At 48.8% G+C, this 27240-nt stretch overlaps 1 protein-coding gene across 5 annotated transcripts; it reads right to left on the reverse strand.

Moving 5' to 3' along the window:
* Window positions 1-1183: 1183 nt before the first annotated feature.
* TFAP2A (transcription factor AP-2 alpha) lies at window positions 1184-25577 on the reverse strand. 5 transcript variants are annotated; one of them, XM_079148810.1, is made up of 8 exons: window positions 24022-25576; window positions 14918-14975; window positions 14541-14778; window positions 11479-11530; window positions 9160-9391; window positions 7154-7272; window positions 5100-5241; window positions 1184-3247 (listed from the first exon to the last, which is right to left on the reverse strand). In XM_079148810.1, exons 1-8 carry the CDS (start codon window positions 24092-24094, stop codon window positions 2959-2961), a joined length of 1203 nt encoding a protein of 400 aa, XP_079004936.1. In that variant the 5' UTR covers window positions 24095-25576; the 3' UTR covers window positions 1184-2958. The 5 variants fall into 5 exon arrangements, with proteins under 5 accessions (XP_079004936.1, XP_079004934.1, XP_079004933.1 ...); XM_079148808.1 differs by having other exon boundaries at window positions 14541-14975; window positions 24022-25577; XM_079148807.1 differs by lacking the exon at window positions 24022-25576 and adding an exon at window positions 19650-19783 and having other exon boundaries at window positions 14541-14975.
* Between the last annotated feature and the right edge of the window lie 1663 nt (window positions 25578-27240).

The following is a 27240-nucleotide window of genomic DNA, read 5'->3' on the forward strand; positions in this document are numbered from 1 at the left end:
GCTACGATGCTGAGTGCATTTCATTTCTGTCAAGAGTATGTACAGTTAGGGTTCATTCGCCTCATTATTTTGTTACATCTACGTCACAGTTAACCAGTCTCTCTAGGAAATAATAAATAACCGCTTTAAAAAACAATTGCTGCCTTGCGTTCTGAGAATACTTTCCATTTGAATTTTTTTTTTAAACCCACCATTGTTATGAATTCTCTGGCTTTGGAAAATAGAATTTAGACTCCACCAACTCGTTTGTTGGTCGAGATTGATTTTACCCTGCCTTCCATAAGGAGATTAGAAAGCAAAAGGCTGCAAAATGGACACTCTCTAATGCTTTGCTTCCTTGGTCCTTCAGAATGTCAAACCACATGAACAGATGTTAAGTCCCCCTCCCCCAGTATATTTACCTAGACACTTTTCCTATGACCTTCCTATAAACCTTCCACTTAACCAACCTCCGTTTTCTTGTTAAAAACCCTCCTCACTTCCAAAGCAAAGAATTTCCAAATCAGTTGACAAAGCCCTGACTTCGCCATCTTTATGTACAGGAAGTCCTCCCTCTCCTCAGAGCTCAGCACACAGTTCTGTTATTGTGGAAGACAGATAGGAGTGGTCTGACAGGCAGGCTCCACAGCCCTCCCCCACCCTCTGCACCCCACCTCAGAGACCATTTTGTATTTCTAAAAGGTCCTAGGAGGAGCCCTGTGGTGATCGAAAGGGGTGGGCCGGCATTTAGGGGGTAAGCTGAAAAGATTCCAGGGATCAACATAATTTCCCACTCCCCTCTGCTACCTCCAGAGCTACTTAAGGACAGCCCAGGAGTAAATTCATCTCTAGGTAAAATATTAAAATAGATGGAGACAAGTCGCCCTCTCTTTCTGTGTCCCTCCCATGTCTATTTCTACCCTGCTTCTTTTCTTCCCCCAGAAGAGTAGAGCTACTTTTAAGTTATTGACACGTCCTAGCCACAGAGAAGCCAGAGCAAACAAGTGAAGGTTGAAGTGGGTATTTCCTTCTTGCTAATGAACGAATAATTTAAATTTCAGCTATCTTCAGAGACAGATTCCAAAGTAGTTATGGGGGGAGGGATCTTCTACTCTTCCGTTCTCCATTATCCTTGTCATCCTTAATGATTGGTTCCGGAGGTTTTGTATTTGGGTTTCCAAAACGCAAATGAAAACCTAAAGGATCAACATAAATAAATAAAACTTTATTTTTAATAATAAAATTAATGTTTCTGATAAGGAAAAGATAGTATGTCATTCCTTTAGCAGTACAAACAATCTTTTATCCAAAAGAATACATTGGGTTTTATTGTGTCATTTGTCTGAATACAGACTCAGTGGAATATCTAAATGATACCCTGCTCTGAACTCCAAGTTGAAAGTAAGTTTTTATTATACTTGAGGGAAACAATGGGTTCAGCTGCTTATTGCAAGGAGCAATTGCCAAGGGAGAGTTAAACTCAATTACTGTAACCATACTGAATAAAAAATACTGCCAAGAACAAAAATACGCCTGGGTAAAGACAGCCACTGAATAAAAAAAAATCGACATAAAGCGTATCAAATATTTATTTATCTGGGCAACAAAGGACTATGATACATTGACAGGCATGGAAAGTACTGCCAGCACAACTCAATACAATACAACTAGAACTGCTTCCAATATGGCCAGTGAAAATACAGAATACCAGGTGGTCCCAAATGTTTGGAGTTCTTTGAACAAAAAGAGCGAGAGAAAGAGGAAAAATCCCTAACCCTTGGTTTAAAGACAATATTCATTTATTGCTCAAACGATGCTTTTAAGGGAGGACAGTGGAACAAAATAAACTTTTTTTTTTCTCCCCACAATACATAGAAGGGTTAGCAAACCACTCAAGTTTAAAATTTTTTCCAGGGTCCAATATCACTTTTTTTTTTCAGTTCAGTGATAAGCTAAATGTAATACTAATTATGTATAAATTTTTATTTTACTTTTTTTTTTATTTGTTCAGCTGTTTCATTGTCGCCTTTAACATGCTACAACAGGGCTAAACTCATGAATCCCAGAGGGGGGGAAATCCCCCAAACCTTGAATTTCTAAATAAGTACCATGAACCACATGAGGAACTAATAGGGAAGATTCAAAACCCACTAAACAAGAGGTAAACGAGATCACCAGATAAATAAAAAAAAAAAAAAGCGAAAAACAGACTCACCATATTTACAAATCCCATTAAATTACACATAAATAAATATATACAGAGACATGAACACTGATTCCCTTATATAACTGTGAATCGTGTTGCCGGAGAAAGTTCAAGTTGGTCGCTTTACCTTGAAGAGGGAAAACTTCTACAACTGAAGACATAACATAGAACTTCGTGTATTTGTGTTCAAGTTTATTCACAATACTGATAAAAATGTCATTATCTTCTTTGCCTTTTTTTTTTAAGTATGGCTACAATCTGAACTGAAGGATGTAAGGGAAGGTGGTGATTCAGAAGCTCATATAATTTTTTTTAACTTTTTTATGTTCTTTTTTTAGAAAAAAAAGTTTTTAATTTTTTTTCTTTTTTCCTTTTTTATTTATTTATTTATTTATTTTGAGTTGTTGGATTTGCTGTTGTTTAAAAAAAAAAAAATTTCACAAACTCGACAGAACTCTTCTTTGCTGGCTTCACGGCCTGTTCTGTTCTCTTAGGCTCCACATGAGGGCGAGGGGCGTGGGTACCGGTGGGGAGTCGGGGCGCCGGGCGGGTCGACAGCGGCTGCCCCACTGGCAGCGGAGAGAGCAGTCCCGAGGACCCCGGGCGCCGGAGGGCGGCGGCGGCGGCGGCGGCAGCGGCAGCAGCAGCAGCAGTAGCAGCAGCAGTAAGGGTCGCCGGTCCAGAGCTGTCACCTGCCGGGTGGGGGAGGGGCCGGGAGGGTGGGCGCGCGCGGGCTGGTGAGGCAGGCGGGCGGGCGGGGCGGGAGGAGAGCCTCACTTTCTGTGCTTCTCCTCTTTGTCACTGCTTTTGGCGCTGTTGTCCGTGTGGCTGTTGGGGTTGTTGCTGAGGTACATTTTGTCCATGGCCTTGAGGGCCTCGGTGAGATAGTTCTGCAGGGCGGTGACCGCGGCGCACACCGCCGGGCTGCCGAAGCCATGGGAGATGAGGTTGAAGTGAGTCAAGCAGCTCTGGATGCCGGGCTCCAGGATGGGGTTGGGCCGCGAGTTCCCCAGGGGAGATCGGTCCTGAGCCAGCAGGTCGGTGAACTCTTTGCATATCTGTCTGCAGCACAAGTAGAGCGGAGAGAGAGGCGTGAGGCTCCCCCAGGGCAGGGCCAGCAGCACACAGCACACCACTCTCCCTGCAGTGGCCCCTGCCCCCATCCAGCAACACCTGGCAGGACCCAAGGCCGCACACACAGACTTCTTGTGGCCACACGCTGGGTGACCCGTCACTCCTCCTGTCCACTAAACCATCTTTCCTTCCTTAAATGCATGTCCATCCGACCCTTGCAAATGCCTGCATCACCCCCTCTCTTTTTCTCTCTCTCTCTCTCTCTCTCTCTCTCTCTCTCTCTCTCTCTCTCTCTCTCTCTCTCTCCCTCTCCCTCTCTCCCTCTCTCCCTCTCTGTAAGACACTACACAACCCTGAGATCCAACCAACGTCTAGCCCCACCCTTCTCATACCAAACATCCTAGACATGGAAAACCATTTCACAGAAAGTTAGACCGGAAGTCAGCAACACTGCAGGGCTGATATAAGTATCAGCCTTCCTTTTCCAAAACACTTATAGACCCTCTTCCCTGCTCCTCTAGAGAGAACTCAGCATCTGTCTGTGGAATGAAGTTTCCACTATTCACCTTCAAATCAAAGCAGGCTGAATTTGGATGGAGAGGCAAAACTTTGCTCAGGATTATTTTGCTTTCAAAAAAAAGTTGGCACACAAAAAAAACCTGTTACTTGATGATAATTCAAGGTGATTTAGAGGAAGAAGAAACAGACATTTTGTTTTCCCATCCCCCCATCTCCCCAACACACACACAACTTAAGGTAAAATCTTTAGGGAAATTGTAAATGTGGGTGTGCTTAGGAAGCCAAGGAAGAGGGAAAGTTGAAATTTCAGAAAGGGTCTTGAAAAGTCACAAATGTCACAAATGCAGGCAGAGGAGGCCAGTGCCCAGAAAGCTCTGCTCCTAAATCTGAAAGCAGGGGCTAGCAGGGGCCTTTCTGAGGCAGGGCAGCCTGGCCTTGGGGGCCGCAGGGGTGGGAAGGAGGAGGAACAAGGAGCATTGGCTGCCTCCCTTCACTGAGGCCAGCTGATGTCCCCAGGCCAGAAATCCTGTCCCACCCAAAGCTCAGCTTCACCCTTCTGGTTCCATGCCCTCCTCTGACATCGACTTTTGATAATTAAGGGCTTCCAAACAAGCCTTTTAATTTCCAGAAAACATATCAAAACAGTCATTTTCTTTTCACACACCACCTGGAGAAATCTTTTCAGCTCAGGCACCAATGGGAATATAACTTAGGCCATTTTGAAACCTATTTGACATCTTGCCTGTAGGCTAAAACTTGTGTGGGTGTGGGTGTGGGGGTGGTGTGAGAGAGAGAGAGAGAGAGAGAAACAGACAGACAGACAGACACTGACTTCTGAAGAGGGAAGAGAAAGGAAGGTAAGAACTGAAATACAGGATTAGGGTAAAAGCAGGACAGTTCTGACTTCCCTATTTTGCAGGCCACTGCTTCATCTTTGCCCTTGAAGAACATACTGATGGGAGACAAAAACTGACACAGACAAGCCCACAGCCCCTTTGAGGATTTGATCCTGAGCCCTCTCACACAGTCCCAAATCCACATTCAGCTTCGAATTCCTCCTACATCTCAACCCATACATATTCATTTAAATTTTTTAAAATGAGAAGGGAGAAGAGAGGGTCACTCTGGGCCCACACTAACGGTCCCAGCTGTGTTTCTTCTTTCATATAGATCAGGGTTTCTAAGACTGTATTGTAACTTCAGTATTTATCACAGCAAAGCTGATGGATGCCAAAGGGAAGAGGAGAAAATGGAGCGCAAAAACAATTTTTCTTTCTCTCGACAATGAGACACAGAGACCCTGCAGAGGTAAATGCCTTACTTTGTAGCCAGAAGCATGTTTTTTCTTGTCACTTGCTCATTGGGATCGGAATGTTGTCGGTTGAGAAATTCAGCTACTGCTTTGGCAGGAAATTCGGTTTCGCACACGTACCCAAAGTCCCTGGCTAGGTGGACGGCTTCTCCTGGCAAGGGGGGAGAAGAGGGAGGTTAGGGCAAGGGAATGAAAAGAAGTGGGATCCAAACTTCCCTCGACTCCCTTATTTTCTTAATTTCAACCCAAAAGTTGAAGGAAATGCAAACTACTTGTTTTCTCATTTTAGTCACTTTTTTTTTTCCTTCTCTATGGGATCTGGTGGGTGTGTTTATCAGTAAACATAACATCTGTCCTAAAAAGCCAAGATGGTTTGAAAATGTGAATCCCATCCACCACCTCCAGTTCCTTTCTCCTTCTTGACTCACACTTCCCCAACTTCTCTTTTAAAATGGTGCTTGTATTCCAACCTCACACCTATCAACACATTCATAAATGATATTCATAATTACTCCTCGAGCTTTTCTGCAAGGGAACAACTGGGGGTTTACATTTTAACTTGATCACATATAATTATCTGTTCATCCAAACCGATTAACCAGGAGGATTTGAGGGTCACTCCACTGAGTCTGTCTGTGTTGTTGATTTTCGAATCTTTGGTTTTAATTTCCTGAACCAGTTGGTTTTTACTGCAGGGCTTCCTGCCATTAGCTCCAGCTCCGGAAGAACGCATGCGCCAATTAGAGCATCAAAGCCCTCTCCGCAGAGCTTGTTTCCATAAAATGGAGCGGATCACAAACAATAACAGTTCTCCAGAAACTGCCTCCCTGCTACAGCACTCAACCCCCAAACCCAGACCAACTCTCACACTGCACCCCGAGCCACCACCCCCATTTCCATGGCATGTAATTCTTTGGGGTAAGACTCTGGATTCTCTATGTACTGCTATTATTTTCATAGAATGCTACTGTAGTTGAGTTTCAGGCTCTGAACAATTGCTGGTTTTTTAAACAGTTATATTATTATCATTTTGGCACCCCTAACAGATGGAAATCATAGCAGTCCTCCTCAAATACGTAGTTTTAAACATTTAAAAAGTAATTTACAAAGCTATAGCTTGGGTTCAATTGCAAACTGTCTCCTCAAATACAAGATGTAAATAAGATAAAATGCCTCCTTTAAATGTGAATGTTACTTTTAAAACCTACCTGATAATTTAAGCAGCTTTCTTTTTTCCTATGAGCATTTACCACAAGATAGGAAGACAAACGAGAGCTTTACATTCATTCCAACACCCAAACTTAAGCCAATTTAGTATCACAAAAAACATGGGAATCTAGAGGGGACAGGAATGAGAATGGACTCCAATGACAGTTTATCTAGAGCAGGGAGTGAGGACAGGCTTGGTTTCTTGTTTTGAGGAGTTTAGAAGGTGTGTATGTGGGAGGGGGGTGTGCACGTGTATGTGGGTTAAAAACTGCCATAAGAAAACTTTCTTGCAGTCTTGTAATTCTTTTTTCTTTCTATATCCAAACAATCCAAAGTCTAAAATTGCTCACTTTCTTCCCTTCCAGGAGAGAAGTACAATTAAACAAGAGATAAGGGAGCATATGTTTGGAAAACAAAAACCTACAAGGGCATATAACCCTGAGCTTTCAGGACGGTCTTAAATCAGGCTGCAGGTCAAAGATTCCCAAATTAATTCAGGAAGTAATGGTCACGCATTTCTCAAACGCAGATGTCAGAATAACTTAAGTGATTTACTGCTGAGTACTTTAAAGGAGACAGAAACTTGGAGAATGTGCAGTTCTTAAATTTGTGCATTGTTTAGGTCAGAAATGGGCTGGGAAGGTGTAATTTTGTGGTAGATGGGAAGAAGGAAGGAGGATAGGAGTACATGCAAATAGTTTTTCAGCATGCAAGAATTTCGTTCACTTCCAGCTACATTCTTTGGAAAGATGAAACTGCCCAATTGACACAAAATACACCCAAACATCTGGTCACTAAATAGTATCCATTTCTGAGAAGGCAGTCCCTTCTAGTTAGCAACTGGATTTGCTTACCCTCCACTAGTGATGTGAGTAGGGTAACGTTGGCAGCTTTACGTCTCCCTGCTGGCAGATTTAATCCTATTTTGTCCAGTTTTTCTCTTAAAGATCTTCCTCCATTTTTAGACTTCGCCCTGTTTCATAAATATATGAGAGATAGGGATTTAGAAAACATCAGGTTGCTCTGCATCACATTAAAGTCATTTTGAAAGCGTCCTAAAATATGCCCTCAAAAATTCAGAAGTATGGCCCCAAGACATTTAAAGGAAGGGGACCTAGGAAGGAGTGGTACAGAAAGATTAGAGGAGATAAATGCTTGTTAAACTGTAAAGCACCCCCAGCGTTTGGTTGTTACTGCAACTATTGTGGCAGGTTGGAAGGTTCTGATTTCCCAACTCTCTAAAGAAGAACCACAAACACCGTTCTGATCTCTAGAGTTGGAGGCATTCTTGAGTGCAACTGATTACTGTATATTTTCCCTGTTGTTACAATCACACAAATCCCAGTGGGGTCTTTAAATTGTCTTTGCAAGATCTGCAGTTAGGTTGTTCAGAGTAACCAAAGTTATCATCACTCTCACGTTTCATGCTCTGGCTTTAGCCCCAATGGGAAATTCATTTCACCAACTGTTTACATGCATGTCACCAGCCTAACTGGAAATGTCAAAGGCTGATATCAGCCTTAAAATATTTCCCTGATTTCAGAGACAATGGAGGCGGTTCTAAATAGATGTCTAAATAGACTCCCATAATCAGAAAGTGGTTAAGATAAATTGTTTAAATAAAACAGCAAATTAATTAATTTCAGATTTTATTCCCTACTCAAGTGCTCTTTAATTGTGTGGATTAGATTATACTCCCCTAGGTAAACAGTCTCCAATATTGAAGATGGGGGAAGGGGAGGAAAAAGCAGAGGGCAGAGAGAAGATTGTGTCAGTGAAAGATTACAAAGGGAAAGCAAAGTGACTGAGAAAGTGGAAGAGATGAGATTCTCTGCTTTCAGAACCTTCCCAAACCCCCTTAGAGGAGCTAGAGGGGATATACCCACCAGGGTAGAACTCTGAGTCCACACATAGATAAATAAATGAACAAGGTCAAAATAATGAAGTTCTTAGGTCTTATTTAAGAAGGAGAAGGGAGAGGAGAATAATAAACATACTAAGCAGGTAAGTTCAACACAGGACCTACAATCAACAACACTGGGTAGAAATCTAGAAGGAAATGAGCAGCGGCGAGAAACCTGCTGGAGGGAAGGTGCTTTACCTCGCTGACTCTTACAAAATCTTATCTGCGAAGTGAATCATTCCGACCCCGCAGGGGCGAGATGAGAATCCCTGGCCACGTATAACACATGCATTCTTTGGTAGCGACTACACATAGTGCACGTAAATGGGCCTGCTCGCTGCCTGGCACACATGGCAGTAAGTCAGAACCGTCAGATGCCTCTGGCACCGGGGATCGCCGTCTAATGGGAGGTAACAGCGACCAGGGGGCGTGGCGTGCGCGCTCGAGTTGAAACCATTCCCTCTCTACCGCTAAAAGTCATCCTACTGAAACCCGATTCAAGGGACGGCCAGGTACCCTCAAGGTCTCTACACAGTGGTAGAGCAAAGCGAGGAGCCTGAGGAAGTCTCCCTGGGCTTGCAAGGTGTGCGCGAAAAGGCAATCGGCGGCTGCACGGCGCCCCGCGGCTGCGGCGGCCGGGACTGAGCCCGCGGCGGAGCGAGCTGCGCGTGCGCGCACAGGAGCACGCAGGACCCCGCGAGCGCGCGGCGGCGGACGGGGCGCGCGCCAGAAGCCCCGCGAGCGCGGGACGGTGGCGGAGAGCGCAGGCGCGCGCTGCTTCGCTCCGCCCCCCAGGTCCCACCCACTCGGCTCTACGCTCTTCTCCCCGCCCCTTTCCTTTCCCGCGAAGGGAGGGCGGTGGTGCGAAGCGCGTTTGCGCCACCGCCGCCGCCCCGGCGCAGGCGCATTGCTTCCCGTGCCGCGGGGCGGGACGGGCGGGGCCGCGCGGGGCCTCACCTCCGGAGCACTCCGCCCAGCAGCGACGCGTTTAGACACTCGGGCGGTGAGAGGCGCCGCTGCACTTCCGCCACCGTGACCTTGTACTTCGAGGTGGAGCTGAGGAGCGAGAGGCGACCCGGAACTGAACAGAAGACTTCGTTGGGGTTCACCACGCCACCGAAGAGGTTGTCCTTGTTAATAGGGATGGCGGAGACGGCGTTGCTGTTGGACTTGGACAGGGACACGGGGCCTGCGGAGACAGATGGGGAGGCCGCGTGTGGGCGTCGAGGAGCCCCCCTAAAGTCTTGCCCGACTAGGGTTCTTGCCCCGGGCAGGGGCGGGCTCCCAGACTTGTGCCGCTAACCCCGCTTTCTTCCCGTCCAGCTCTGAAATTCTGGAGCTCTTTTTTCCCTTTTTCTCACCTCCCTTCCTATTCCCTGTCCTAATCCCTCCTCCGAATCCAGCCTCTGTTCCTAGGCTCCAGCCAGGCCTAGGAGTCTGCCCTGACCCTTTCCTCTTCGCCTAAGGGGTGCTGGCTAGAGATGGGTGGTGAAATTGCGACCCCTCGGGCTCTGAGCATCCGAGCGGAGTGGGCCCAGACAAGGTGCAGGAGAATGGGCTTAGGGGGAAGGGGACGAAGTTGCATTTGCCAACCCAGGGTGAGTTATGTGTCCTTTGGAGTTTTTGCAGGGCGAGGGATTTAGTGTTGGGGAGAAATTGCTTCAAGATACCTATTATTAAAACCAGCCTACAGTTTTAGATGGCTAAAGCAGCCAGTAAATGAGCATTTCAGATAAGGCACCAAGCTGGGAAGTGGTGCAATCTGTTGTCCCACACCGCTCATCCTGTCCTTTTGATAAATAGTTCCTTTCTTATATTCCATTTTGAAAAAGATAGGTTTTGGAAATCCATTTCAAGCCCAGTTTTGAACTGGTTGGCGGAGGGGGTTGGGGGTAAAGAACAGGCCCACCGTAGAATACTAGCAACGGGTCCTTTTGTTGAGCAAATACTTAATGGCCCTCTCGGCTTAAGCCTTAAGCGACTTCACTGGGAGGAGAGTACAGTATTCTGCCTAGTTAAAACCATGGGTCTTCATGGTTGCACCTAGCTTTGTTAGGGGAAAAAAAAAAAAAATTCAAGACCAGCAGAAAGTATACTAATGGGTTACCTTTCTCAACATCAGTATAGCTCAGATGCATTCACAACCATTTTAAGTACAGTGCATTTGTATTTTAAATTTCCACCTGGAGACATACAGTATGCACACACTGTCACCACAGTGCTCCTCATGCGTTCTTTAATGGGGATATTCTAGCCGTATGGGGAGGTGGGGGGCTCTAGGTTTTGGATAGATCACTTGTGACATTAATAGCTCTGGGGAGGCTAATAGAGACAATAGGAGTTAAACGAACTCTTGAGAGATTACTAATAAAAGAGCCAATTATCATGTCGACTTGGAAAGAGCATCTCTTAAGATTTATCCCTTGCACATCTAATTTGACGTGACAAAGACTTCACAGATGCAAAAATGAAACTTTAAACTAGCTAACAATATACTGATTGGGGTTAGAAATGAGAACAGTTTTATATAGCATCGTCCTCTGGTGGTGCCTAGAATCCTGAAATGTAACATTGCCACCATAACCAAAAAAAAAAAAGGTGCTACCAAGAGTGAATAGCATTTAATGGAGGAAACTTTATTTCTACTCACTAAACACAGTTCAAATTACAGATCCATCCAAATCACTTGACACTAACAATCTTCGCTCTGAGCAAATATGCTAATAATCCTGACATCTTCAAAATGCTAATTTTAAGCAAAAGCTAAATTTTTGTTAGCCTAATTCACAAGAAGTTTTAAAACCCTTAAACTCAACAAACAAGAAACTAAGAACATAAAAGCCATCCCCCCCAAGCTCTGGTAAGGAGTGCTTCATATCATCAGTCCTTATATTTACATGAAATTGTACTATTTTAGCATGGTACACTTCTTAAAACTCATGGCCTTAACTCCATAGAATGAATTAACTAAACTATTAAATGGTTTCAAAATTGAAATGCTGCTTCCAAATCAGTTCAACTATTGCACATTTCATGTGTTTGTCCAAATATCATTAAACTAAATTAAATGGTCAAATCATGACTCAGAACAAAGCTAGCCTGTTGCCATTACCAAGATACTGAAAGCTGATTATTTAAGCACAGTTCTATGACTATTTGCTAATTCTGAGCCTTTAGGAAATCCTATTTGAAAAAAATAAATACAGTTCTGCAAGTTCTCTTAAATAGCACTCTGCCTGTAAGGACATGCTTGGAATGCAGAAGGAAATGGCTTACCTTTCTTAATTACAGTTTGATCTGGGATGTTAATACCCGGGTCTTCTACATGCTGCAACAAAAGGATACACATGGATGTAAGTGTATAATCAAAACAAAAGGAAATGAATATTCCCTGCAAGATGGGGGGAGGGGAAGGTGTAGAATAGAAATTCTCCCTCCCATATAATGACATTTATATATAAACATCTCATCTTGGCTTATTGGAATTTGGGGCTTTGCAACTCAATAGGTTTCACTGCACACCCACAGCCAATTTCTCCTCCTCCAGCAAATAATCCATGTTTGAGGGGGGTGGGGTTGGAAATAAAACTTTCTTTAGAAATTAAGTTTTGGAGTGTCTAATCTTTCTCACAGTTAGTTCAACCTTTAGAAATGCACCTAGCTTTAGTTTGGCGCCTCAGCGGCTTCGGACTTCAGTGATGCCAGTGCGCAGGTAGCAAAATCCAGAGAAACACAATAGAACAGGAGGGTGTTGGAAACCGTTCAGGTAATGTAATAAAGAACAAACACAGTACACCTTCACTTATGGAAAACTAGAAATTAAAAAAAAAGACTACTGTCTGCACTGCATGTGACAGGAATATGAAAATTATCAAAAATAAAAAATCTTTGAGGTTGCTTTCCTGATGTCCAGCAACAGACTTGTCAGTGCAGATTTTTTTTCCCTTTTTTTTCTTTTTTTTTACAGATGGATGGGTATATGTGTGTGTGCTCCAGTCAAAACGTGATTAGAAAGTAAAATGAAATCATGTTTCCTAATGCAGAAACTGACAGGCAATATAATGTCTGGCTGTGTTTACAAATTAGCACCAGGGCTGCTGAGATAGAAGATTTCGCAATCGTTACCAAACACAGGCATTACCATTTAAAAAACTATTACTTCCTTCTCTAGTCTTTGTCCAACAATAATACTGATTCGAACATTTTCCATTCTGTCTTGGATTTATGCTCCTGTTAATTGTGCCTGATCGCAATGATTCCGGGTGGATGGTACTAAGTTGCTTTATTACAGGTTTTATTATACTCAATGCTCTCATTTGTAACTTGCCTAAAGTGCTTCTGGATTTAAGTATAATTAAATTGAGAAATGTTCAGAAATGACTACTGCTGCAGTTCTTGTGTTTTAACTATATGGGGAAATATGATCCCTTTATGCATGCACCCTAAACCCATAAAGTAAATGTAGTGTGGCATAATACTTTTATTTGTGTTATTTCTAGACCTTGTCCATACAGGGAAGACTGTTAAGTTTAAAACCCCACTGAGATATTAATGATTAAATAATTTTCACCATCGATTGGATTTTCTTAAATATTTAGCAGTCATTCTTATTAAAGGTTAACTGTTGCAGCAATGGGAAAATTGAAAACAACCCTTTTCCTGACCCAAATTCCTTTGAAAGAATTTTTTTTTCTTAAAAGGTGGGGGAGGGAGAGGGAAGAGCTACAATTGGGTTTCCTTGGTTTTATTTGATTTTTTGGTTAATTTCTCCTACAGACCAATTTCACCACAAAGAGTGATCATACAGGTATTAAGAAATCCCACCAGCCGCCTGAAATCTTTGCAAAGTAGAGCAATTCTAATTCACAGTAGCTCCAAAAGCTTACAGCATTTTTTTGGTGATTTAAATATTTCCAAAGAGCAGGCAAGGAAAAGGAGTCAGAGACTGAGAAAAGGAACTAAAAGGATCACAACTGCCAATTCTTTTTAAAATTGCTCCTTCATAAGTCATCGTCCCTTTTATTTTACTTCCCCAAAAATGCACGTTAAATATTTGTTTCTAAAAACATGTAAATCTGAACACACACACAATGCTCATTAACGCTTACACTGAATCAAGTGCCCGCTTTCTTGTTTTCCAAGCAAGGCTGCTAAACATAACCAACAAATTTGTGATTAACTGGGCCAAATGAGAGTTGTAATAAATTTTGTTTTCCTATGCAACTTAAATAATGTTTTAAATCTCCCAAGCAAGCAGGTAAGTTCATATGACCATTTTCCTTACAATCTAATGCAGTAATCATTAAACTGTCAACGGACATACTGCTGCTGTATTTGATGCAGTAATTTGAAATAGCATTTTAGCAAAAATCACATCCAGATACATTTCCTCTCCAAAGAAAAGCAGCTTTAACAGAACCCTTTACAGCTTTAATAAAATTATTGACCTACTCTAATTCCATTTTGGGAAGGATGTGAGGAAACCATAAATATATAGAGTTGAAGCAGAGACGCTGGTTTAAATTTAATTTCAAAAAGTATTTTCAAATTATCAATAGACTGGTTTGCATTGTAAATAGTAAATGTGATAATGCCATGCTTATTTAGGAATCATTTTAAACTACATTTATTGATAACTGAATTAGAACTCAAATAACGTATTACCCAATAGTCTCAAAACATTTAATTTAATATGGGGTGTAGCAAGTTCTGATAGGCGTTGGGAACCTAGCTAATGATTTATGAGGTCACCACTTAGCACCCCTAGGAAGAGAAGCCTGCATTTTAATGTCTCTCTACTTGGATTTGCTACTTACTTTTCTTTAATCAGAATAGGGTACGTGTAACTTTTGGGTCTCGCTAGAGCTTGTAAAATCCGGCTAAACGGATCTTCATTGTATGTCTTCCACATTTTTCTTTTACATTGTGAGGGCCTTTGATAGGTTCTTTTGGTTAAATTTAACAGCTTTCCCAGGACAGTGAGAAATCCCCATGCCACACTCAGCGGTGGAATTAGATCTTCTCACAATCGAAACAGTTTACTGTGGTCGAGAGGGGAAGATATAGTTAATGGTGACATTCCTCTGATTTATTTCTGTGTTGGTGGACATGGTAATGGAGGCATTGTTTGAGGGAGCTCCAGGAACCATTGTTCTGGGGGCAGTCGCAATTGCTTTTTAATTTTTTAATTCGGCTGTTTACGTCGGTTCTCGAAGCACCCCCACCCAAACAAATATTTTATAAAGGAAATGTCATCGAGGAAAACCCTACGTTCCCAGAATCTTCTCTTGCGGGTAGGTGAGAAGGGGGGATGCGTTCCCTCCCGCGCGGCCTCTTACCGGGACGTCCTCGATGGCGTGAGGTAAGGAGTGGATCGGGAGGTCTCCAAGTCCCGAGCCAAGCCCGTGCGGGCCGTGCAGGAGGTCCTCGTGCCGCCGGTAGTCCCTGCGAGGATCCAGGCCCGACAGCTGGTGGGGCAGCCCCCGGTGCGTGTGCAGGAGCCCAGACTCCTGGCTCTGCCTCTGGCCGGGCCAGCCCGGGTGCTGCGGCTGCGGCTGGGCGTGCAGGGGGTTCAGGCTGTAGGGGTCGTTGACGTGGGAGTAAGGATCTTGCGACTGGGGGTAGATAGGCTGGTAGGGCGGGGGGAAGTAAGGGGGCTGGAAGTCGGCATTGGGGGTGTGGGACAGCGGCGGGGCGCTCGTGTAGGGAGATTGACCTACAGTGCCCAGCTGGGGCAACCGCGCCGTCCCGTTGCTGGTGCCGTCGTGACGGTCCTAGAAGAAAGAGGGAAAGGAAAGAAGAAGAAATCAGGCGTCGAGTTACAACTGTCTCCACTAAATGCACTCAAGTCTAGGTGGGAGAACTCCAGTTCCCCTCCACAAACCGCCGGGGGGAAAAAATCAGCTTAACGCTGTTCATTTCGGAAAATACCCCAGAAGTGAAACAGGCAGGCCCTTCCAAAAAAAAAAAAAAAAAAATTATACACACACACACACACACACACACACACACACACACACACACAGCAAAGGAATTAGACCGTGTACCTACAGGGCACAAGAGACTCTCCTCAGGCGTTTCTTTCAAAGGGGGAGAAGATAGAAAAGGGTCTCTTGGAATACAGTCCCTTCAATTGCAGCGTGAAACCTCCCTTAAGCAAAATTAAAATTCCTACTAAATATTAAACAGCAGAAGCGGCCTTTTCTTGTTCCCCGGATTTGAACCTGCCTGCCACTGAGTTATTGTTTACTCTCTTCCATTTATTTGGAGGGAAAAAAATCATAAACCTTCAAAGATTATTACCATTTCATGACTATTTAAATAGAAACATGTTTCGCACAGGGGCTGTAACGAAAGCACACGTTTAAATTACCAGCTTAAAGAAGCTTTTAAGTGCAGGATCAGGGATCTGTCTTTTCCGCTTCCTCAGTTAGGAGCTTTTTCTCGACAAGGTCTATTTATGATAGAAATGGGGAGAGGGGGACATCAAGTCAGGTTTAAAACAGGAAGATTCAGCCTTATTTGGTTTAAAAGCGAGAGGTGCACCCCGGGGCGGAGGCCCCCGCCCCTTGCACCCCAGCCCCAAAGGGCAGAAGAAACGCCTGACTTAATGTTCCTCTATTGCAATTCGCTTGCAAAACAAGCAGAGTTGGTTCCAGGGAATGCGAACCCTCGGAGGTTCAGCCGCAGACCCTGAGGGTAGGGGGGCACACCGGGCTGCTTTTTTCCTGCAGACAGATTAAGCATCAAATGTTGAGAACACCTCGGGAACAAATGAAGGCGCAAGGAAATAGAGATGAACATGGCGAGAAACACGCCTTGGGAAGCAGCTGCGGGGTAGGTCTGAGTGCGCGAAGAGGTCGAGCGGGGGCGGGGTGGGTGGCAATGCATTAGATTTAGGGATGGAAAAGGGCGAGAGAAAGAAGGAAAGGAGAGAGATGCAAATGGAAGAAGGTATCTCGAAAGAAGCCTGGGCATGAAACCCGAGGTCTCGGGCAGCTTCGCGGCACCAGGTTTCCAGAATAAAATTCCTAAGGAAACAGGGATGGGGGTGGGGGTGGGACTCACCATAGCTGAAAAACTGTGAACTAACATCTGCGAAGAGTCTGGGGTAACGAGTCAGGGTGGAAAAAAAAAAAAAAAAAAAAAAAAGCAAGCCCGGAGCACCCGGCTGCCCAGCCGCCCGAGCGCGCCCCACACAAAAGGCGCCGAGAGCCCCGCGCCACCCAAAGACTCCAGTCACGGCGCGGACGCTCCACCGAGCGCCGGAGCCCCGCTCGGATCCATGCGAACTTGAATCACCGATTCGCGCGGCTCCTTCAGCTGGTCGAACCCACAGTCTCTATCCTGCCGTGATCGGTTACGATACAAAGTTCTTTAAAAAATGAAGAACCCCAAAAAAGGAAAAAGTGTGTATGAGCGTGCGCGTGTGTGTGTGTGTTTGTGTGTGTGTCCCTTAATCCGTGTCTCCCCTCTTTTCTTAGCGGCGGCTTCACTTGAGCTTCTAATAACCGCGCTGGGCAGCGTTCCTGGAGCCTCCTAATAGCAGATATTCATGACTATTAATATTACACGAATACTTAATAAGGGAAGAATGCCTGGAAATCGAGCGTGAAGCGGAGAGGCAACTCGCGCCGGAGCCGGCTCTCAATGCAGTCCATTGACGGGAGCCTCAGTGTAGCAAATCGGAGGTGGGGAGAGGGAGCGCGAGAGACAAAAAGCGGGCGAGAGAGGGAGCGGGCGAGCGCGCGGGGGGCCGCGGCGCGGCGTCTGGCGAATCACAGGGAAGGGGCAACATTTTAAAAGGTTGCAGGGCATGCAAAAGTGAAAGAGAAAGAGGGAGCGAGGGAGACCGAGGGACGGAGCGCAGAGAGGGAGAATGTGTCTGCGTGCGTGTGTGAGAAAGAAAGTGTGGGCGACCGAGAGGAGCTGGGAGTGGGGAGAGGGGAGGGAGGGAAGGAGGGAGAGCCCGAGAGGAGGAAGGGAGGGGAAGGGGGAGGGAGGAGGAGGAGGGGGCCGAGCCGGAGCCCGCGGAGGGGGAGGCCGGGGGAGGGGGAGGGGAGAGGAAGCCAGCGAGGACAATCAGACCTAAAAGACTGGGGCAGACCTCGGGTTGTAGCGGGGGTCGCGCGTAGCGGGCAGGAGCTGCCGGGGACCGCGTCCGAGCGTTCATCGGGCTCTCCGCTCCGGAGGCACTGCCCAGTCCTCTCCGGCCACGGGCTCCTCTGCTCCGCAGCGGAGTCTGGGACTCCGGACTCGACTGCCCGCTCCCGCGCGGCTCCTCCAAGGCCCAGTGCCCGGACTGAGACCGGCCAGTCCGCTTCATGGGCCCTCTCCTCGGCCTCCTCTCGAGCTTCCCTCGGACACAGGGACCAGACCGTGCGCTCGCGGCCGCTGTCGCTCCTCGCTTTACTCTCCCGGGCCTCGGCTCGGGGAGGGGGAGCCGGGACGCGGCCCGGGGCGCGCACAGACACGAGGCGGCCCAGCCCGGGCGCCGCTGGCACGGGTTCCCGGCTCCCGGCACAAACCCGTCCGACTGGCTGGGCCACTCCCGCCCGACCCCCCCCCCCCCCCCATGACACGGCTCTCCCTGCGCTGCCTGTCTGCCCGCCGGGTTGTCAGAACAAGCGGCACCTTGCCTTCTGCGTGTCCCTGCAGAGCCCTGGCATAATCAGACAGCCCCTAGCCGGCTCGGAAACCCGAAATCCCCGCTCCAGCGCTGGCCCACAGTGGCCAAAGTTGTAGAAACAGCCTTGAGTTTCTCTGGTTTTCTCTCCCTCTCGTTTCTCATCCTTTTTGGCCTCATTCACACACACCCCTACGGAATCCCTCTGAGGGTGCAAGTTCATCTCCCGCCTTCCTTGTCCTGGTCCCTTCTGTGCGCGGAGCTGCGCAAAGGTTCGGAACCGGCCTGCCAAGGGCGCCCCCACCTAGAACAGGGTTTCGGCCTCCACGAAAGTAAAATGCCCCAGCCTCGGGCCAGAACTGAGACCGGTACAAAATGATCGTCCTAGCAGAAGATATGGGGTTCCGTTTCATCCCAGCCCGTCCGCAAAGCCCCCCTCCCCCAGGCCCGAAAACAAAGCAACTTGTGTGACGTGAGGTCCCTGCGTCCCTCCCCATAAGCGATAGAAGTCCCTAGAGAAGCGCCGGTACCCGTGGGATGTCACCCTATGCCCTATCCACCCGGATTGGGGGCAGGGCGAAAAGGGGGAGCCTGAAAGAAGAAAGATGTAAAATAGCATGCAGAAAGAAAAGGGAGGAGGGAGTGGGTAACACATCGTTCGCATACTCAGTTTTTTATTTCAAGTGACGGCAAGACTCCCGCCTCTGTGCGGGTACACAGACATCACTGCCTGACACTCCCAGCTCCAAATGCCAAAAGGCAAACGAAAAAAGAGAAAGAAATAGCAAAAGTCGTAGCTGCTAGGTATTTATTCAGACGATCTCGAGCCTCCTACGCCCACTCTCTCCCCTGGACTCATCGGTTCATTTAATGGGGTTTGGGAAGGCAGGGTAAGGCTGGTTCCCAGAGCCTCCCTCCGATGGATCATTCGCTCTCTGGCCTCCCTGGCTGCCCCAGAGAAGCTCTGGAACCCTAGGTTTTATGCGTTCCAAAGGGCGCGCTCTGTGGGCTGGCGGGCTCGCAGCACCAGGGGCTGGCCCACAGACGCGCCAGGATTCCCACGGTCGCTCAGCTGAACGCCAGCGGCTGCTGGGGCCGGTGCTCCCGGACCCAGAGGCCAAAGGGATCCATGCAGCGCATCCCCACCACCGCCACCACCACGGGGTGTATCCACCCAGTAGCTCAACGGGAGAAGCTGCTTAGAACTTTTTGAAACAGAGGAGAATAGGAAGTAAGCCCAACATCTCCCAGGCTGAACCCACTTACAGAGAGGTGCAACTCATCTCAGAAGGAAGTGTGAGGTCCCTTCTCCAAGTCCAAGAAGAGAACCTCAGAAAGAGAGAAAAAGAAAGGAAGAAAGAAGAAACTGAACGTACAAGTAAAAGAAGAAATACTAAAGATCAGAGAGGAATTTGAAAGGAGAAAGGGTTTTCTTTTTCCTTTCTCTTCCTGGTGATCTGGGCCCCCAGAATCTCTGAAGAGACACGCGGAATGCACAGCACGTGCCCAATTGCCAGCGATTGTCTTAAAAAAAAAAAAAATGCTCGTCTTCTAGCCCCTCTCTTAGACACCAGCTCAAAGTGGTCAGAGGAGGGGAAAAGTGGGACAACGGCTTCCAGTGGGGGAATGAAAAAAGGGAGCATCTACATTCTCCTTCCCCAGATTCTCCGCGTTCTTCGGGAGAATCGGAGGGCCGGCGCGGCGCTGGTTAAAGTTTGTCCCACCCGCATTTCGCAGCTGGCTGCAAGGAAAGGAGGAGGAGAGGCAGGGTCGAGCTCCGAGTCGATGGCCGCAGGGATGTCTGAGCCAGCACCGCGCTTACCTCGCAGTCCTCGTACTTGATATTATCCGTCAGTTTCCAAAGCATTTTCATGGATCGCTGTGAATGGATTTGCCCCTCTCCGCCTCGCACCCAAGTGGAGCTACTCTCTGGGTAAGCGCAAAGTGCCGGCTGCCGGCTGCCGGCGGTGAGCACAGGAGGAGGAGGAGGGCGAGGAGGAGGAGGAGGGTAAGGAGGAGGAGGAGGAGGGCGAGGAGGAGGAGGAGGGCCAGAAGGAGAAGGGCGAGGAGGAGGAGGAGGAGGAGGGCGAGGAGGAGGGCGAGGAGGAGGAGGAGAGAAGGGAAAGAGCTCCCGTGTGCGCTCGGAGATCTCCCTCTAATGGTAGAAACTTTTCCCTTTTCCAGCTCTTTACCAACAGCCTAATCGCCTCATTAGCATATCAACAATAGTCCAATTGCTCGCCAGTACCACAATCTGCCGCCGGCCGCTCCGACCCAGGTATAAAGGCCTCTGCAAGCTGCGAACTTGCTCTTAGAGCGCACGCCTGCCTGCTAGCCGAGAAAATCTTGCCCGACTCCACCTCGGTCCCCTGCCCCAGAGGCCGCTACCCCAGACCAAGTCTATCCCATTTCCCTTCCTCTCTCTTGGCTTTCTCCTAGCCAAAGACACTTTCCACAAAGCTCCGCACTAGGCAGGGTCCGAGTGGCTGCGAATGGGGACCAGCTTGTAGTACCCCCACCCCCACCCCGGCCAACACCACGACCCGCGCTGCCCTTTCAGCACCATCCAATTTTATTAGAAATCATTATCCCTTTCGCAATTAAAATAACCACCAAACCAAGACCAACGAAGTCACTCCAGGATTTTTGCCCAACGAGAGATCGCCTGGACTCAAGGCAGCTACCCCCTCGGGCCGCAGCGCCTTGGGAGTTTTATTGGCTTTATGCTTTCCCCCAGGTTGGAGATTCTGCCAAACAGCTACAGTCGCTGGGCTGGGGTTTGCGAGCTCTTAATTGCCGCGTGTAAAATAAAAGTTGTACCCTGAAGAGGTTACTCCACCGCTCTGGGGGTTAAATGACTTTCCTCCCGTTTGTATAAAGCTAGGACCAACTGACAATTCAACTTGTTGTTCGGGTTAAGGTTTCTTAGATGCGACTACACAAGAATACAGAACTTCTTTTCTATGGAGACACTCGGTGGCTTCTGGAATTGAGCCCAAATACAGACTGGAGTGTGCCTGCAAATCTAGGTATCTTGTCATATGTGCATCAAAATAAATCATTGGGAACCAACTCTTTTCTGTGCTAATCTGCTCCAGTTTTCCCAAGTTCCCCCTTTTTAATTAAAGAAGGAAGAGTTCCTTTATGATTTGATGTTACTAATGCGGGGCTCACTGGCAGCACAGTGCCCGGCTGGCTGACAAGGAACCTGGAGGCTGGGAAGCCACCCCCTGTCCAAGTTGGCCAGTTCAGTGTCTCTGGCTCCATACAGGGGCCTGCATGCTCCACTGGAGCTTCTGGCCCCACTTCTGTTTTAGTCAAATACTTTTTAAAATGAGAAAGGAAAAGAGAAAGACCTAGTGTGATATTTCAAATACAGAGTAATTCCTCTGGCTGAGCTTTCCTATGCATCCTCCAAAAAAGTTTCTCTCTCCAGTTTAAATACTGCAAACTCTTCAACAATAGTCAGTCTCCCCTCAGAGACCTCTGATTCATCTGAGTCTGTTTTTCAAAATATCCAGGCCTCGCAGGTTCCACAGTGCATCCTGCACGTGGGTGGAAGCTGTGGAAATCCAAGCATTTTCTAACAGGTGGAAGGGAGGCAGGAGGAGGGAGGAACCCACAGAGGGGCAATGCTCCCACCAGAAAAAAGCCAGAGCCCCCCTAAAAACTAGGGACAGGGCTAGAGTAGGCCAGAGAATTCAGTGCTGGAGGAATGACCTCCAGAAGCTCTGGACACTGCCTTGAACTGGATTTCAACCTATGGATTGAGAGCAGTTTCTTAGTCAAAGGAGCTGGAGGCCTGGACTCCGCTCTGCCTGGAAAATGATCAACGTCTAGGGCCAGATTCTGTGGGCCTGTCGCCCAACGCAGTGGTTGATGTGAGGAGCCAGAGTACTGACCCAGTGATAGCCACAGCCACAGTGCTCCGTGACCTGTAGGCCAAATCCTAGTCCTGAGAACAAGATTTGTATGCCCCGTAGACTCTCTACGTTATGCTTAAGGGAACTCAGAGTTTCGCTTTCTTTTCCTTCGGTTTGCGGGTTGGAGAAGGCATTTAAGGCCTTTCATCCTTTCCAGCTCCACCTCCACCCTCCTGCCCTGTCATCACCGCCCAGTGCCCCGCAGATCTCTGGCTCCAAACCGGCCGGCCTGCTAAACTGTTGTTGTATCCCCGCCGAGGGTGCTATTGACGTGCAGATTGAGGCCTGCCAGCTCTGTGCCGCCTCCCGCAGTGTGGGTGCTGATGAAAGGCCTGGGAGAGTGGCCGGGTAGCCCCTGGAGCCAGCCAAGCTACATTTGTGTGAGCTGCATTACCACCAGTCACTTCATTGCATGTCAATGTCCCAGCAGTGCTGAGATCCAGGGTCCTGGGTCAGCAGCGCCAGATTTGGGGTTATGGCTCAGGGATTCAGGCCCGATCTGGGGAATCTAGTATCTCTATGAAGCCAAGAGAAACAAAGAGACAGGGAACCAGCATGACCTTGGTTTTTCTGGTTATTGCTACCTAATGAGAGATGGGTGTCAAAAGACCCAGGCTGGTGCATCAGACACTCTGGCCCCCAAGCCACAACAGATTCAGGCCTCCTGACACTTCCCAAACTGTGAGTGCCCAGGAGCAGGCCCTCAGCTCCCTCCTTCTCCCTTTCAGCAGCAATCTCTCTGTTTTCAAATCTTAGACTCACTGGAGACCCAGCCCCAGGCCAATCCTGGACTGCAGGTGCCCTCTCACTATCTGAGAATTTTGCAGCCTCGTTTGTCCAAATTTAAGGAGAAAATCCAAAAGACTTTTAATGAAGAACTCCCTCAACCTTCAGCCCCAGAGAAGAGTATTAGGAAGGGCCTTTTGAGCTCACAGGGTTGGACAGAAATCGATGTGGATTCCCAGGATTTGTGTTTGGTGTGGGATTTGCATCATTAAACCACAAATTTAGTCTGATTTAGGGGATGAAATTGCACTGAGCATGGTTTACTTAGGAAAGAATATAAAAATACTCTTAACAAAAGTAACAAAGTAAAAGATGAAAATACACAACGCCTTCCTTTCCCCAACTCCAGGGAATCTAGTGAAGATGGAGAATTCTCTAAAATTTACTTTTAACGTCCTAAACAAGAAACAAAACCAAAAATTGCCCCAGGAGGAGCAGGGTCTTGATTTTTCCTTTAGGAAGGTCGAGGCGTTCGGTTCAAATTGCCCCTCAGGCTTGTGGCACAACGAATCTCACCCTAACCAGGCCTCACTTGGCCGGGGCGAAAACAGGGCCCCGCGGTTCCGATTATGAAATCCGCGACAGGGGAGAGGCGCTACTTCGCCAACCTGACCAGAGCCGCCCTTGTTTCCCGTAGGGAAAATGCCTGGAAGTTAAAAGGAGAGCGCTGGACGAGTGTTCAGTGGCCAGGATCGGGTCTGGGGCTCAGGAAGTGCAGGACGTGGAGCCTAGCCAGCCTTGTGGCGCCTGCGGCCTAGCAGGGTCAAGTTTGGCAGGCGCAGCCCTCCGAAAATTCCCGACCCCCTGCCTCATCACCCGTCATTTATCCACAAGCCTTAGCCCGCGCGGCAGAAGCTCACTTCGGGAAGCAGACTGAGTGAGTAGCTAAAGTTTGGACAAACTTAAGTATTTCTCAAGGGAGAGCGCTCCCCGCTGAGAGCCAGCGCGGCGGAACCCTTTCCATTCTGCTCACTCACTAGGTCCCCGAAATCCGAGGACACCAAGAGAGACAGGTGCACCGGGATCCCACCCCGACGCGCAGCCCGGGGTCTAGGGCGAGGCCGAGGCACAGCGAGCCGGGAACCTTCACCACCGCGCACCGCAACGCCAGCCCAGTCCTCCCCCCGTCTGAATTAGTCATCCACCCGAGTTTCTATTGGGGATGGGGGTGGGAGGGTGGGAGAAAAAGCTGTAACACAAACCACAAGTGACCCCGGGGGCCACCTGTGGAGCGTGCGGCGGACTTTTCGCGGCGCCTGGCCCCGAGGGCGGCGCGCTTTGCCCCCAGCGCCGCGGCCGCCGCCTGCGCTCGTTTTTCCTGTCTTCTCCCTCTGGGAGCACTCCCTCCTGGGCGCTGCCAGGCGTGCCTCACCTACGACTCCCCTGCCCTGGGCCACGGCGCTTCCTCTCCGCCTCCCCCCTCCCGGCCCCCATCCCCCGCTCCACCCCCGCCCACCTCAGCCCGGCCAAGGCAAACCCGCGTACCTGCCAGTCCCCCATTTTGGCAAGTATGGACATCGCGGCTCGGCGCTCCTGGCGATGGGTCCCCGCCGGGCATGGGCTGGAGGGCTCGGCCGGGCCCGCTCCCTGGAATCGCTTAGGCAAATCCTCCTTTTTACCTGCTCACCAACATCTCACCTGGTCATAAAGAGCTGGGTTGCTACCTGCCGACGCATGCGCGCTGGCCCAGGAATTTACTCCGCCAGCCCCAGTCCCAGCACCTCGCGGAGCTGACCTGGGAAGTGATGGATTTATAGCCGCAGCAATCTCGCCATCAGCTCCAGCTTTTCCCAACAGCCCCAACCCGCTTTCCCGGTCAGTCCCTGGCCAGGGAACCGAAGCGGACTGACTGCTGAGGTTTGCTGGGCGCGACGCGAGTATGAGTCTGTGTTTTCGCACCCGAGTAGTGGGGGCATCTACGTGCTCATCCCAGGGCTCCTCTGCCCTGGGAACTTTTTTGGGGTTAAGGGATTCTCCACCCTGGGTGAGAGGTGGGGGATGGGGGGCAAGACCCGAAGAAACAGCCTGACGCTGAGAGACTCGGTGGTGCACCTGGAAGCTCGCGGTGGGACCAAGTCCCTCCCCCGCTCTTCGCCCGCCCACGAGGGTCCGGGCACTGCCCGCCTTAACGGATCTGAGTCGGCCACCCTCAGGGCCGTCTCGGCGTTGGATTCTAGATCAAGTGTTGCTTAATAGGTGAACACGTTCCTGATTCTGTTTCATCTCTGCCTTCTAGATTTAGTCTCCGCCCGCAGCAGAGAGAAAAGCCCTGCAAACACACACACACACACACACACACACACACACACACACACACACACACACACTCATACATTTGACACTTCCATATGAGGCCCACCCCGTGCCATTTTCAAAATGCCCCGCTTCTAAGGCTTCCCAGCTCTTTATTTTTTCCATTAAAATTTTGGAAAAGGGAGAATGGGAGCGCTGGTGGCTTTGGGATGCACAACTGGGGTTTTTGGTTGGGGTTTACTTTCCCATGACAGATAAAAATCACTCGAATGATTTCACGGCTGCTTCTAATTAGAGGGGAGCTTTAAAAGAAGCCACAGGATTTGGGGCTCCCAAGGAGCACACCTCCGTCGGGTCAGGAACCACACCTGGCCAGGAGGGACGCCGGGGTGGGAAGATTCGCCTCGGGCCACGGCCCCCCAGCAGCCGTGCCAGCCCATTCCCCGCAGTATGAGATCGGGTTGTCCTGAGTTTGGGTCTAGGACCCAATTACTCTCCCAGGCTACCATCACGGGGACTTCAAGACGAACAAAGAACCGGTTTCAAATCGTCTTCTCAGACATGTCAGGCAAATATGTGTAAAAGGTCAGTTCCTCACCGCAGAATGGAGCAAACAGGTCGTCAGTTCCGAAGGCTCCCCTTTCCAACCCTATGTTTGAGCTTCAAACCTTGGGGAACCTGCTAGACTGTTCTGCACCCTCCTGGGTTTCCCAGGGAGGGGGTGTCCGTGGAGTCCCCCTTGTCGTCGTTTCACTATTTTACTCGTCCCTAATCTGCGGCATTATCATTTCAGTGCTGCTTCCCTAGTTGATTGGAAGCTTTCTTGGATCTGTGTTAGAACCTTGGTCAAGGAGTTTGGGGTTTGTTTGTCGGTGTTTTTGTTTGTTTTGTTTTGGCAAGAATTTAAAATAATAATTAAATGGTGTTTTTAGCTCATAAGCCTTTATTCTGCAACTTCCCTGACATTTTCCAGACTCTAGAAACGAGTGGTGAAGCCTAATTTTTGAGTCCAAGACCCAAGTGAAGGATTGCCTGTAGCTCTCTAGAATTCCGGCGGGGGGCGCTGCGCTCTAAGTGAGCCCTGGTTTCGGGTCTAGACAGCCCCGCCTCTCCCGATAGTGAAAGGATCAACCTTGGGATTCGGCTGGGTGGGCCAGGCCCAGCCCAGGAAGAGGCAACGGGCGTGTGTCGGGGGCTGGGTGGGGCGCGAAGAGTGTCGTCTCCACCCTGGATACTTCTTTTGAGAGACAGATGACACGTGCGGGAAGAGGGAAGCAAAACTGCGGGCGGGGTTAAGTTCGAAGTCCAGCCGCTGGGCAGGGTTGAGGGAGGATGGGCTGGGGTGTCCGCCCTTGGGAAGGAGAGCCCTAGGTGTCGTTCTTGCTGGGGAAGGGAGAGGTTGGAGGAGGAGGAATTAGGGAGCAGCCCCGGGCTGGAATTGAGCTTTGGAGTGAAACCACTTGGAGTCCGCTTTCAGTTATCTTCTACATTCACTGGTTGTGTGATCTTAGGCAAGTTACTGAATTTGTCTGAACCTCAGTTTCCTCCTTTGTTAAGTGTGTAATGGGTGGGAATTCAACAGGAGAAGGCGAGCAAATTGCTTAAGACAATGTCCATTGGATAACGTGAGCTCCAGAGGCTGGTGAGCCTTGTCAAGGATGGTCTACACCACTGAGTCTTGTCAAGGATGGTCTACACAGCTACCTCCTCCATGGAGACTTGTAGCACCCAAGATGGGATCAAGTCAAGATGATCAACTGATGATTGTCCCTTCCTCATACACATCTCCACTGGACACTGGTCAATTTGCCCCTTCTGGGACTTCTTTCTCAAGCCCTGGTCCTGCCAGCTTTGCATCCTACCCTTGCTACCAGAACACTGACTTTGCTCCTCAGAACCTTTCCCCACCTGGAATTCCTTCCCTGCAGCCCTGGGGAACTCAGCCACCTCCCAGAGCAAGGCATGATAGGTGGGAAGTTGGCACCTCCCCAATTCATTCTACACCTAGGTTCCAGTCAGTCTTAGAGGCCCAGACCCCTGCCCAGCATCTGGGCAGGCCTAAGGCCACTAACTGCCTTTAGCACCCCTTCTTAGCATCCAGGCAACCCCTGGAAGTGTGGCCTGGGAGCTCCTTTGAGTGAGAAACTTGTGCATTTTAAAATTATCTTGTTTTTCTGCTTGTTTAGGAGGATAGCAGTGAACATTCTCCCCCACCCCCTGCGATGCCACCACCAAGCAGGTTCTGTGGCCCATGGGCCCTGGAATTCCCCACCTGATCACAGACTTTTCTGTGTGCCATTTGTTGTGGGAGGTCTGAGCCGTGAGAAGGGATGGGATGACCTGGTGACAGATTGCTCAGTGCTCCCAACTTCAGGTAACACAGAGCTCCTTCTCTCCGAGGCCTGTGGTGTGAGATAAGCCAGTGGAAACCCTTCTCTGGCTTAACCCTCC

This window comes from Sciurus vulgaris (genome assembly GCF_902686455.1).
Source record: "Sciurus vulgaris genome assembly, chromosome: 7".
Lineage (NCBI taxonomy): Eukaryota > Metazoa > Chordata > Mammalia > Rodentia > Sciuridae > Sciurus > Sciurus vulgaris.

Coding starts and splice junctions, on each gene's coding strand:
- TFAP2A (XM_079148806.1), bottom strand. CDS start 17,527: ATGAAGCGGACTGGCCGGTCTCAGTCCGGGCACTGGGCCTTGGAGGAG. Junction 14,976..17,308: donor GACCCCCGCTACAACCCGAG/GTCTGCCCCAGT, acceptor TCTTTCTTCTAG/GACCGTCACGACGGCACCAG. Junction 5,242..7,153: donor ACTCACATCACTAGTGGAGG/GTAAGCAAATCC, acceptor CCCCCTTGCCAG/GAGAAGCCGTCCACCTAGCC.